Source organism: Podarcis vaucheri (genome assembly GCF_965113315.1).
Source record: "Podarcis vaucheri genome assembly, contig: HAP1_SCAFFOLD_188, whole genome shotgun sequence".
Taxonomy (NCBI): Eukaryota; Metazoa; Chordata; class Lepidosauria; order Squamata; family Lacertidae; genus Podarcis; species Podarcis vaucheri.
Window position 1 is genome coordinate 63,088 of NW_028118750.1, and position 13,806 is coordinate 76,893.

At 47.5% G+C, this 13,806-nt stretch overlaps 1 protein-coding gene across 1 annotated transcript in view; it reads right to left on the reverse strand.

Moving 5' to 3' along the window:
- The window catches only part of LOC309524444 (uncharacterized protein), a 30,248-nt gene extending 20,903 nt beyond the window's left edge, over window positions 1-9,345 (reverse strand). The window contains exons 1-2 of the mRNA XM_082242380.1: window positions 9,209-9,345; window positions 7,130-7,303 (exon numbers count right to left, since the gene is read on the reverse strand). Of these exons, the coding sequence (XP_082098506.1) occupies window positions 7,130-7,262 (133 nt within the window). The 5' untranslated portion in view covers window positions 7,263-7,303; window positions 9,209-9,345. The remainder of the gene's footprint in view (window positions 1-7,129; window positions 7,304-9,208) is intronic.
- Window positions 9,346-13,806: the final 4,461 nt, after the last annotated feature.

Here is a 13,806-nt window from a genome sequence, read left to right on the forward strand (position 1 = left end):
TATATTTACTAGGAATCTTGAGTAAGCATATCCCCAAAGACAAAATTAACATCTTTCTGTATGCAACAACAGCAGCCAAAATGTTGGTAGCCAGTCACTGGAAAGGAAATTATATCCCTACAAAAGGGGACTGGTTAAGTAAACTATGTGAGTACCTGGAGTTGGCAAAATTGACGGATTTAATAAGGCATAAATCCAAAACTATAATACAGAAACAATGGGAATGCTTAAATGAATATTTATACAAGCAGGGCTCAAATACGAAAGTTTGGCTGTGCTTAGACTAACCTTGTGAAGAATATAGAGAACATAAAGATTTGACGGATTATGAAAGAACCTAAGGAAGGGAAATGATTGAAGAACAGATGTAAAGGCGAGCAAGATAACTAAGAGACGTGTGGTGGAAGTTTTAAAAAATATTTTAACTAGGATTTATATATTGTAATGCTTGAAGGAGTCAAAATTAAGGGAGTGAAGCAATTAGCAATTCAAGCTAAAGAGCTAGCCCAGGAAAATGAAAAAAAAAAAGTAACTACACTATCTAAACAGGGGTCAGAATAGCCGGACCCCCAGAGAAGAGCTAATATGATTCTGGGAGGAATTCCGGAAGAAATACAGGCTAAAGAGTTGGAAGAAACTTTGAGTACCTGGCTATGCTCCACCTCCATCGTTCTGCCCGGACACTGAGGTCCAGCGCCAAGGGCCTTCTGGTGGTTCCCTCAGTATGAGAAGCCAAGTAACAGTGAACCAGGCAGAGGGCCTTCTCGGTAGTGGCACCCACCAAACTTTTAGAAGACATCTGAAGGCAGCCCTGTTTAGGGAAGCTTTTAATATTTAATAGGTTATTGTATTTTAGTGTTTTCTTGGAAGCCGCCCAGAGTGGCTGGGGAAACCCAGCCAGATGGGCGGGGTATAAATAATAAATTAGTAGTAGTACTCAAGGAGTTAGTTTGAAGGCAGAAGATGTGGAACGAGCCCATAGCTGCCGAGGGCCTAAGGGGAGAAAATCCCCCAGGAATGTAATAATTAAATTTTCTAGAAAGAAGCTGCAACAGCAGGTATACCAGACTTTGAAGAAAATCTGGGATATCATATAGTTAAAGGTATGTATAGAGGAGAGTCCTTAAAGGAGAGCCAGTGTGGTGTAGTGGTTAAGAGCGGTAGTCTCGTAATCTGGTGAACTGGGTTCGCGTCTCCACTCCTCCACTTGCAGCTGCTGGGTGACCTTCGGCTAGTCATACTTCTCTGAAGTCTCTCAGCCCCACTCACCTCACAGAGTGTTTGTTGTGGGGGAGGAAGGCAAGGAGAATGTTAGCCGCTTTGAGACTCCTTCGGGTAGTGACAAAGCGGGATATCAAATCCAAACTCTTCTTCTTCTTAAAGTCATTGCAGGAAGTAATAGAGAATATAGGTAACCAAGATGTGGAGGAAGGAAGAACAAGTTAGCGAAGCAAAGGTCGAAAGGATAATGAAAGGAACAGATGAGATTAAAGTAAGCAAATTTAGAGAGCTGAAATTAAAATTATTTCTAAAATGGTACAGAACTCCAGCCCAGCTTGCTAATATGGTAGCAGGACTGAATTCTAGCTGTTGGCACTGTGAATAAGTCAAGGGATGGTTTTCCCATATGTACAGGGAATCCCCAGAGGTAAAGGAATTCTGGGGGGAAATCCTAAACGTTATTAATGAAATTTTTAAAGTGAAGCTCTCAATAGATTTTGATTTCATGACAATGGATATACTTGGAAACATGGCAACAGAGAAAGGTGACCAGTTTACCTTCAAAGCTATGATATTAGCGGGAAAGGCAACGATAGCTTTAGGTTGGAAAGAGAGAGGAAAATGGACAGTAGAGGCATGGAATACTTATTTGTTTGAACTTATTTCGTCGGACATTGTCGCAGTCATGTCACAGGAGACGTATGACAGCCCATGTCGCAAGCGTAGATTTCGGCAAACTTCACTTGAAATAGATAAGCCCCCCACCCCCGTTCCTTCAAGCCCTCCTCATAAGGCTTGGTTTCAGACCCTGGATCATCTTGATTGACTCCTATGCATCATCTTCATGAAATTTTCCCTTAGCATGTAGCTAGATGCAAACCTTAAATTTACTTTCCACAGTTGTTCCCATAAAGCAAAGTCAATGTTTTGTCCTACATCTCTGGCCCAGCTTCTCATTCATGATTTTATCATTTCATTCTTTGTATCCCACTCCAGTAACATTTAGATAATATTTTAACCCTGGAGCCTAATAACTCCCTTTCATACTGTGAGTTTTGTTCTGCAAATCCGTTTAAAACAATCTAACTTAAATGTTACATTCAACTGATGGTAAATTGACCAGTCTCCCTCCCACCTAGAGGAAGAAGTTCCCTTTATAGGGACCCCACATACAATGAAGCAATACCACACGGCCCTAAACCTAACCTCCTAATACATTGACCTCAGCAGGTATTGGTCTGCTGTGTCAAAGTTTTACTGGACGTTTGGACAATATTGGTGAGAGCACCTGTAATCTCAGGGTCACCACTTCCCCTTGAATAAGAATCACTTCCATCCGAACCAGTAAGTATGTCTGTAATTATGACAATCTGACCAATGCCTAGATGACTTAAGCCCTATATCAGACTCCTCTCCATGGGTTTCCCCCCAAATATAGAGCATGGTCCAATCCCCTGGACATTCTCAGACATACAGAAGTCCTTCTCAAGGTCATGAAGGCATCTGAAGAGGTGATTCAAGCAACACAAAAGAAGATGTCTCCTAAAGATCAGGAGGAACTTTTTGATAATAAGAGCCAGTAGTGAAAAGGAACTCCCTCAGAAGGGGGTGGACTCTCCTTCATTGGAGGTATTTAAGAAGTTGGATGGCCATCTGTCATGGATGCTTCAAATGAGATTTCTGCATTGGCGGGAGTTGGACTAGATTCCAAATCTATCTATTATTCACCCTGCTGTGAGTTCTTGAATTGACTTTTTTACGAGGGAAATTTTATCTACATTCCATGCGCTGATATGCTTTCAACCCTGTATGAATTATTTGGTGGGCCAAGATAGTGGCACTCTGACTGAAGCTCTTCCCACATTCCAAACACTAAGAAGATTTCTCTCTGGTGTGAATTCTGTGATGGGAAGTGAGACTGCAGCTGTGACTGAAGCTCTTTCCACATTCAAAGCACCGATAGGGTTTCTCCCCTGTATGGATTCTTTGGTGGGAAGTGAGATTATTTCTGTGACTGAAACTCTTCCCACATTCCAAGCACTTATAGGGTTTCTCTCCTTTATGAATTCTTTGATGGGAAGTGAGATTATTTCTGTGGCTGAAGCTCTTTCCACATTCCAAGCACTGATGTGGTTTCTCTCCTGTATGAACTTTTTGATGGGAAGTGAGACTACTGCTCTGACGGAAGCTCTTCCCACATTCCAAGCACTGATATGGTTTCTCCCCTGTATGAATTCTTTGATGGGAAGTGAGACACTCCCTCTGACTGAAGCTTTTTCCACATTCCAAGCACTGAAAGGATTTCTCCCCTGAATGAATTCTTTCATGGGAAGTGAGATGGGTGCTCCTACTGAAGCTCTTCCCACATTTCAGGCACTGAAAAGGTTTCTCCCCTGTATGAATTCTATGATGGGAAGCGAGATTGCTGTTCTGACTGAAGCTCTTCCCACATTCAAAGCACTGATATGGTTTCTCCCCTGTATGAATTCTATGATGCAAAGTGAGACTGCTGCTTTCACTGAAGCTCTTTCCACATTCCAAGCACTGATGTGGTTTCTCTCCTGTATGAACTTTGTGATGGGAATAGAGACTCCGACTGTGGCTGAAGCTCTTGCCACATTCCAAGCACTGATAGAATTTCTCCCCTGTATGAATTCTTTGATGAAAAGTGAGAGTGTCCTTTCGACTGAAGCTCTTTCCACATTCCAAGCACTGAAAGGGTTTCTCTCCTTTATGAAGTTTTTGATGGGAAGAGAGACTGCTGCTCTGACTGAAGCTCTTCCCACATTCCAAGCACTGATATGGTTTCTCCCCGGTATGAATTCTTTGATGGGAAGTGAGATTCTGCCTGTGACTGAAGCTCTTTTCACATTCCAAGCACTGATATGGTTTCTCCCCTGTATGAATTCTTTGATGGGAAGTGAGAATATACTTCCGACTGAAGCTCTTTCCACATTCTCTGCAGTGATACAATTTCTCTCCTCTGTGAATTCTTTCATGTGAAGTGAGGCTATCCCTCCGAATGAAGCTCTTTCGTTGATGGGAGGTGGACTGGGAGCTCTGGCCGATGTTCTCTCCATACTCTGAATATTTATTTGATTTCTCTGATATGTGGATTCTGTTGTGGTCCCCCTTGTTCTTCCCTTCCCATTCATCACCAACTGCAATGAAGAGAAAATATAATTATCGCCTCAAGAAGAAACCCACCACCTGACCCCTCCCCCAGCAATGCACTGCCACGTTAGGGTAAGTCGTGCTAACTCTGCATTGCTGCCCCGGACCCCAACCCCACTCAGAGCGAAGGGGACGTGGTTCACATCCATCATTGAACAAAGTTAGTGAATGCTTGTGATAAAGGAAGGACTGAAGTTAGATGTGAGGCCTTACAATAGTTTTCACTGCCTTTGTTGGCTGGTATTAACTGACATATTGCTTGGCTTTTATCTGGGATAGATTTGATTTGGCTCATTCCTGGAATCCACCCCATATGCAAGGTCAGTCATCTCTTTGGTCAATCAAATGCAAACAGAAGCCAAAACGACAAACCTGACAGAAGTTACTTCAACTTCCTAAAAACTCTCAAGCCCACATTTAAGAAGGCCCGGGTGGTTCAGACAATCCTGGTCATTGTTTCAAAAGGCATGACCAGACAAAGAATATTCACAAACCGTTGATATCCCTCCATTCAGGGCTCACGGTGTGGATGTTAAAATCCCAGATGCTGTTGGTCTCCATCCAAATACTGGAGGTTCATCAAATAGAAAAGGGGTGTCCAACAGGTCGATCATTATCTACTGGTAGATCCCTGCAAGGTTTTGGTCAATCGCAGTCCATCGCTGGCCCCCTCCCGGATCCTCCTTCCATTGTTGGAGAATGGAAGACAGAGCTTACAAACTGAGGCTGGAGGCTGGTTTCCCCCCAGCGCTCCTTTGGTGCGTTGCTAATAAAAGCTCAACAACTTTGACCTGAACCCCTCAAAAACAGGGGTAGATCACTCCCAGTTTTTAATTCTGCGAGTAGATCGCAGTCTCTTGGAAGTTGGCCACCCCGAAATAGAGGTATGTATGGAATTTCAAAATTGATGTTTAATGAGAGGGTCCATGATCCCACAATTCTCCTCCTTGACTTCCTTACGCAAAGCTCTCTTGTCAGGATCCAGCAACATCCGTGCCTCCTCTGAAACAAGCAGGAACATCTTCACCCGCACACTCCCCACCAGCTGTTGCCTCAATCTAAATTTGGTCTAAATTTAAACTTTTTAATAAATCTCTTACTTCACTTCTCATTTCTCCTCTCATTTTCATGAGGAGACCAACTCTGTATACCGTATTTTTAGCTCCATAGGGTGCACCGGACCATAGGGCGCACTTAGTCTTTAGGGGGGAAATAAAGGGAAAAAATTTATTCCCCCCCCAGCCCCAAAGAGCAAAGAAACCAAGACAGTAAGCAGGATCCATCCTGCTGGCTGTCTTGGCTTCCTCTTTAGTCGCACGCAAACTCTCCAGCCGGGAGAGGCTGCGGGCGGCTTTGGCAGAAGCAAAGACAGCGAGCGGGATGGATCCCGCTAACTCTCTTGGCTTCATTTTTAGCCTCCGTCCCCAGAACAGGCAGCTATCCACAAGCCTTTTGATCGCGGTGGGAGTTCCCGCCAGGCTCCGAAGGCTTGCAGATAGCAGCCTGAAGCCTGAAGCCCGGGTGTGCAGCGCCAACCCCCGCTGCGCACCGACCCCTATCGCCCTCCAGGCTTCAGCGAAAGCCTGCATTCGCTCCATAGGACGCACAAACATTTCCTCTTCATTTCTGGAGGGGGAAAAGTGCGTCCGATAGAGCGAAAAATAAGGATAGTTTAATTGGTAACATAAGATGGAAAATGACTATTACTCACACTTAATCTAAGCACAACGGCCACAAGAGCTTTTGACTAGGAATTCGGCTATGCGAAGTTGAATGTTTTCTGTTCTCCGCTGTTTACCCTTTTTTGTTTCAATTTATACCAATTCATGAACTCAGTACTCATATACTGATCACCAACGAGGAACGACATGTTATTCCTGCAAATTTATTCTGCAAGTTTTGAGATATTCAAATGACATGAGAAGAATGAGCCTATACATTTGTATCATTTATTGGTCCTATAATCCTTGCTTTTAAAAGCAATAAAAAGTTGTTCCAAAAAGAAAAGATAATGGGGCAACACACGGAGGCCCCACCTGCAGTCAATCCTGAAATTAGGATCAGGTAATTTAAGAATTTAGGATCAGCTTCTAGTGCTGCGCGATGGATCAGTCACTTGTTCTGTTGCTCTGTTCTCTCCTATCTCTCCTCCTCCCCCCGCCCAATTTTAACCAATTCATGAACTCAGAACTGATACACTGACCACTAACGATGAACCATATGTTATAGAAATTCCTGCAAATTACTTCTATTAGTTTTGAGAATCACATGAGAAGACTAAGAAGACTCAGTCTACATATTTGTATCATATATTAGTCCTATATGATCCTTGTTTTTAAAAGAAAAGGAAAAGTTATTCCTAAAAGAAAAGTAAAAGGCGAAACACAGAGGCCCCATCTGCAGTCAATCCTGAAATTAGGATCAGGTAATTTAAAGAATCATGGCTTCTAGTGCTGCGCGATGGATCAGCGAGTTCTCTGACATTGGTAGGGCATTCAGAGCACAGTACTGGCGCCAATACATCGCGGTGGCCGGGGAGCTGTGACGTATTCCTGGCTCAAATTGCCCGGAGATGTCAAAGGCGCTGGAAGGCAGGTGGAGGAGCCCAAAAAGGTCCCCATCTTCTCAAACTCCATCCGCCTGCCTGCCTCATCCCACCCCCAAAATGAGCAAGCCCCAGTACCTCTCCAGCCCCATCCATCCATGTCCCCATCTCCCCTCCCCTGGGACTCACCAGATCTCTTGGAGGTCCCTGGGAGGCAACGCTCAGAGGCTGTGAGGAGGGATGCAGGAGACAACCTGACCAGGTCAACTGTCCATCTTCCCCCTTCCATCCTCGCTAGCTTTACAGATTCAGTCTCTTTCATCCTTCCTGAGGAGTCGAGAAGCCACCACAAGCTGCAGGGCCCTGGGAGAGAGGAAGAAACAAAGGGAGCCTCAGAGGCCCTGCAGGGATTCTCCTGCCCTAGATATTCCCCTGCTCCTGGAGAAGCACAAATGGGGCAGCCCCTTCCCAACAGAAACCCCATTTGAAACATCTCCAGTGATTCCAGTTTAATCTGTTTGCACCTCACCCCGCTTCGTAAGGCTGGCATGGTCTGCACACTAGTGACCTGAGAGTGGACCCCATTGAACTCAGTGGGGCTTATGAATAGAACTTGGTGCAAAAACCAGGCACCATCCTGTCCCCAAGCCTGAAAACTGCAGCCCCAGAGCATGGGCAGAATACAGCCGAGTAGCTATTACATGTGGGTGCCCCCACGTCTCAGTGCAAGAGATGCCTTAGCAGTTGAGCTGGCTGGGCCCCAAACCTCTTTCTGCTCATCATTAGAGCTGCTGAGAGACCCTAGAAGGCTGGGAATAGGATCTGGCTCCTGCTGTTTCTTAGCCACCTCCTCATTTTCCTTATTCACGCAAAAGGGAGTGATTTTTGGTTGTGCTTTCTTTAGAGAAGCTCTCTTTGGAGCAGGGCCCGTGGCACTCGGGGAGAGACCAGAAATTTTGTAACCACTCCAGGTCAACACCATCATTTCCCTTAATTCCATATCATGTTTCCTTATACCATTTGTAGCAATTCAAGCTTTTCTAACTTTAGTCTGCAACAACTTCTGTGTCATTCACTTATTGTTCTGCAGAATGCGGAGGCTAGACTGGTGACTGGGAGTGGCTGCTGGAACCATGTAAGACCGCTCCTAAAGGAACTACTTTCAAAGTGTTGGTGGTGACATTTAAAGCCCTAAACGGCCTCTGCCCAGGATACCCGAAGGAGCATCTCCAACCCCATCCTTCAGCCTGGACCCTGAGGTCCAGCACTGAGGGCCTTCTGGCAGTTCCCTCAGTGCAAGAAGAGAAGTTACAGGGAAGCAGGCTGAGGGCCTTCTTGGTAGTGGCGCCCTCCCTGTGGAACACGCTCCCATCAGATGTCAAGGAGATGAGTAACTATGTAACCTTTAGAAGACACCTGAAGGCAGCCCTGTATATTGTACGTGCTGGAAGCCGCCCAGAGTGTCTGGGAAAACCCAGTCAACTGGGTAGCAGGTAAATACTATTGTTGTTGTTATTATCATTATTATTATTGACACAGGATGCTGATGGTGTTGCAGCTTCACCCCAGTGCCTTGCCAGGGCAGGAGGGGCATGGTCTTCCTAAAAATGTTGAGCTGAGCAAGGCTGGATGCAGCTCCTGCTCCCAAGAGTGGCACATGCCAGTCTGTGCACTTGCTCTGCTGGGAGGAGCAGATGTTTAACAAGGCTGGAAACCAGATCTCGCCCGGCCCTAGGGACTCCTCCCAAGAATCCTGGGAGCCAGAATTGGTTCAGGACGCTGAGAGTTGCAAGGAGACAGCTTCAGCCCTGCTGTCCAAAGACTGCAATTCCCAGAGTGGTCACCAATCCCCCCTTCTTGCCAGGGAACTCTGGGAATTGTAGTTGGGTAGATGGTGGGAGAGGGTCTCCCCTCCAGTCTCCACACTTGGGGGGGGGGCTGTATCTCCCCACTCCACAGGGCTTCTCCTTCCTCGGAGTCCTCGGATGCTTCTCTGTCTTATGAAATGCGACTTTCCCCTCAATCTGAAGGGGGCTTATTTGCATGCCCCCCTTTTGTTGCCCCAAAGAAGAGAGTTGCAGACCTGCTGGAGACTCAGCCCCTCCCTGGCTTGGCGGAGAGGAACTGGGGGCAGGACCCTCTGCTCCCTGACTTGGGGGTCTCCCCCCCATGCATGAGCTGGACGGGGGGCCCCTTGCCTCCTCCCTTGCAGCCCTGGGACCCCCTTCTCCCCGCTGCACCCCAAGGGGGAAGAGAGAAGAGACTCACCGGGTTCCAGGAGGGGCACCGAGGAAGTTTTTGCAAAGCAGAGAGAACAAAGCAGCCTCCTCTTTGCTCGCAGGAAGGGACTGGGCAGGGAGGGGCTTCTGCTGGGGAGGACCTTGCCCTCCCCCGCCCTCCCCTTCCTGTCCTCTCTAGGAATCCAGCTCTGCTCCTTTTAACCCTTGGCAAGCCGAGGGCACCCAGACCGCCCCTCCCTCCCTCTCCCTGCCTGCCGTTTTCCTGCTTCTGCGCTCTAGGGGCTGCCCTCCCTTCTCCATCTGGGCCAAGGACTCTGCATCAAGGGCCCCTGGGATGCAGGGCAGGGGGAGCATCTCTTGGCCCCCCAGGGAAAGAGAAACGTGTGTGTGGAGGGGAGACTTCCAAGGAGACTCTGCAGGTCCCCAACTTGGCAGCCGGATCCCACGGACCCTGCCGGTGGGTCCCAGGGAAGGCGCTTCCAGGAAAGGCCTTTCAAAGTAGGGATCCAGATGCACAGGGCAGAATGGTAACGGGGAACCCCCACCTCCCTTGTCGTTCGTCTGCACAAGATGGGGGGGCTGACAGCGGAGACGAGCGCCCCAACCCCACAGTCGCCTTTGACTGGACGTAAAGGTCCAGGATTCCTTTTCCTTTGAATATCCCAGTGCTGATGTGCGTGGGGGGAGGGTAATCTCCTGCACGGGAGGGGCTTCATCCTGCCAGGCAAGCCCTGCAGGTGTTGGGTTCCCACTTTGCAGCTGGCATGCATAGATCCGGGGCCCAGTAAGGGCCCTTTTTGGGGGGCCCTCCCTTCCCCATCACTGCATCTTCATCTCTTTGTCCTCTCCGCCCAGGCGACTGTGGGGTTGGGGCGCTCGTCTCCGCTGTCAGACCGAGGGGGCTGGCGTTTGTCCCCAGACAGCTTTTCCGGGTCACATGGCCCGCAGGACTCAACCGCTTCTGGCGCAATGGGGTACATTGGTGAAAACCAGAGTGCACAGAAATGCCACAACTGCTTGTACTGGTATGTTTTTGAAGGAAAAAGGTAAAAGGCGGATCTAGACGGATCCTCGTGAATTCATATGGTTTTTTCATTCAAATTAAATAAAACCACCATGATACTGTAGACTATGTCTTACTCTGTAGACAGCATCAAAAAAATCACGCATCCACTATTTCGTGGGGCCGCTGGGGCGCAAAAACATGGTTAAAAAACACGGATCCTCGTGTACCCTCATGATTTTTGCACTAGATCAACCCAAAGTCACCATCAGATCAAACATCATGGCCATGGGCACAGCATCCACCACAAAAATCACGGATCCACGGCTTCCTAGCAAATCCATGGCCCAAAAACGTGTTTTGAATCACGGATCCTCATGGATCCTCACGCATTTTCCATTGGGCCAACCCAAACTCACCGTCAAATCACACATCATGGCCAGGGCCACAGCCTGCACCACAAAAAACTAGGATCCACGGCTCCCTGGCAACACCATGGACCAAAAACGTGGTTTTGAAGCACGGATCCTCATGGATCGTCACACTTTTGGCATTGGGGAACCCCAAATTCACCCTTTATTCAAATATCTTGTACACAACCACAGATCTGACCACAAACATCATGGATCTACTGCTTCATGGCCCTGGCCAGATGCTACCCTGGATATATTGGCCAATTTTTAGGTGGGTGTGCTGGGATGGAGGAAATGGAGTCGGCTTAATCTCTATCCATTAAAGATGGGCGCCCAATGGCTGGGCCAGAATGATTTCAGTTCGGTTTGCCAGCTCCCAGCTCTTCATGGGGCGCAATAGTCACCTGTAGCTGCCATCAGGAGTCCCTTTTTGATCCTGGATGCGTCTGTCTCTATGGAGGCATTGGTCACAAATGTAGCCAAACTGGAATTTTTGAATCTATGTCAGGTTAGGCAATCGGTACTGTACCTGTCCCTTTCCAACCTAGCCATGGTGAACCATGCAGTAGTCACCTGCAGACTAGACTACTTTAACTTGCTGTACACCTGAGCCGGGGAGTGCAGGGTATAAATGCGAGAGAGAGAGAGAGATGCAGGGCTACCCTTGAGACTGCTCCAGAAACTCCATATGGTCTAAAATGCAGATGCATGAGTTCTTACTTGGACTTTGTGGAGAGCCCACATTCAGTTGGTTGTTCATCAGCTGGATTGGCTCCAGGTGGAGTATGGAATCAGGTTCAATGTTTTGGTGCTAATCTTTAAAGCCCTAAACAGTCTGTGACCTTTCTTATCTGTGGGAATTATCTTCCAATACACCCCCCATGAGTGTGACACTCATCTAACAGCAACCTACTGGAGGTCCCTGGCCCAAAACATATCCAGCTGTCCTCAGCCAGAGCCTTTTTGGTGGAACGCTTTGTCTAATGAGACCAGGGCTCAGTGCAATCTATCTCAGTTCTCTCACTTGTCATGGTGAATGGGCTTGCACATTCCTATGACCCTTGTGAGTGAAGCGGTTGGGAATCTCGTACTCCCAGCAGGGTCACCCAAGGCGGTAAGGTCAAAGAAAATTAAATATGCTCAGAGTCCTGTAGTGATTTCATGCTCTTTATTGCAGCTTGTAAAACAGTGACTGAATTTCCCCCCAAACCTCAGGCTTTTATATACATTATTTACACAATGAGTCCCATCTGACTGGCTGATTCTGCTTCCCTCCTAGAGCCTGGTTGGTCTTTTCCTGCAAGCCAATCAGTTCTTGCATTCTAGGATCCTACTTGCCTATTGTTCTAGCATCCAAGCTTAGTACATAACAGGGAAGGAGCTAGACAAAGAATGATCCAAGAAGTCCTCAACGGCAGAACAGGCGGGTGATAACAAGCAGTGTGTTACAACGGCTCTGAAGGCAGATGAAGGCTGCAGCAGATAGGATCCACCAGTTTGTCGTGACTACTCAAGCCATCAGAACACAGCCCTACTGCGAAGACTGTGCGTTGGTCAGCGTGCACTGATCTACACACATAAAACAAATTCACGCACAGGCATCTTCCAAAAACCCAACCCAACTCCCCCAAACCCTCCCCCCATGGCGATCACTAAATGGCTACGGGGGCAGGAATGTGAAGCCCCTAGTCATGAACCGACACATGGGCGTTCAGTCGTTCTGACTCAAGGAATGAGGCAGTTGAGCAGCTCAGCAGCTGTATCCATGACTGAGCAGCCCTTTTTAGTATCCACTATGCTCACCCCGAAAAGGGGAAGGGGCTGGAAACGGTGCCCTAAACATAGTATGCCTCCCTTTTTCCCTGACTGGATTACCGTGCCCAGGTGGAATCTCTTTTCCCATAGTTTGAATCCATTATTCTGCATCCTAGTCTCTAGAACAGCAGAAAACAAGCTTGCTCCCTCTTCAACATGACATCCCTGCAAATATTTAAACATGGCTATCATGTCACTCCTTAATCTTCTCTTCTCTAGATTAAACAAATCCAGCTCCCTAAGTCTCTCCTCATAGGGCTTGGATTCCAGATCTTTTACATTTTGGTCACCCTCCTCTGGACATGCTCCAACTTGACAATATCCTTCTTCAACTGGACACAGTATTTCAGGTGTGGTCTGACCAACCAGAATAGTGTGGTGGCATTCCTTCACTTGATCTAGACCAGGGGTCTGCAACCTGCGGCTCCGGAGCCGCATGTCGCTCTTTTACACCTTTGCCGCGGCTCCGGGGCGGATACTAGCGAGGGGAGGAGGTGCATTGTGCGCCCCGACACTCCCCACTGTGGCGGGCGCTGTACTGGCTATGACGTCGCATGGGGGCGGTGCGTGCGTTAGTCCCGACGGCACCTTCCCGCCCGCTGTCAAATCGCAGCTCTGGAGATATATTTGTTTTAAATGTCGCAATGGTTTTGCGGCTCCCAGGTGTTTTTTCCTTCAGAAACGGGTCCAAGTGGCTCTTTTTGTCTTAAAGGTTGCAGACCCCTGATCTAGACACTATACTCCTATTGATGCAGCCCAGAATTGCATTGGTGTTCTTAGCTGCCACATCACACTGTTGACTCATATTCAGCTTGTGGTTGAGTAAGACTCCCAGATCCCTTTCACAGGTACTGTTGTTAAGCCAAGTGTCCCCCACCTGTGCATTTCATTTTTTCTATCCAGGTGCAGTACCTTACATTTCTCCCTATGGAACTCCATATTGTTGGTTTTGACCCAGCTCTCTAGGCTATTCAGGTCATTTTGAATTCTGACCCTGTCCTCTGGTGTATTAGCAACCCCTCCCAGTTTGCAGTCATTTGCAAATTTGATTAGCACGCCCTCTATTCCATCATCCAAATCATTTATAAAAATATTGAATAGCACCAGGCCCAGGACAGAACCTTGTGGAACCCCAGTAGTCATTTTTCCCCAGGATGAAGGTGAGCCACTGATGAGCACTCTTTGGGTTCAGCCCGTCAACCAATTACAAATCCACCTAACAGTAGCTTTGTCTAGCCCACATTTTACTAGTTGTTTTGCAATAATATCATGGGGGACCTTTTCAAAGGCCTTACTGAAGTCAAGGTAAGCTGGTACAAGGGAAAGCAGGATTGTAATTACCGTAAAAATTACTGATCACTTTGGATCAGCAGTCTCAACCTAACCCGCTATGTG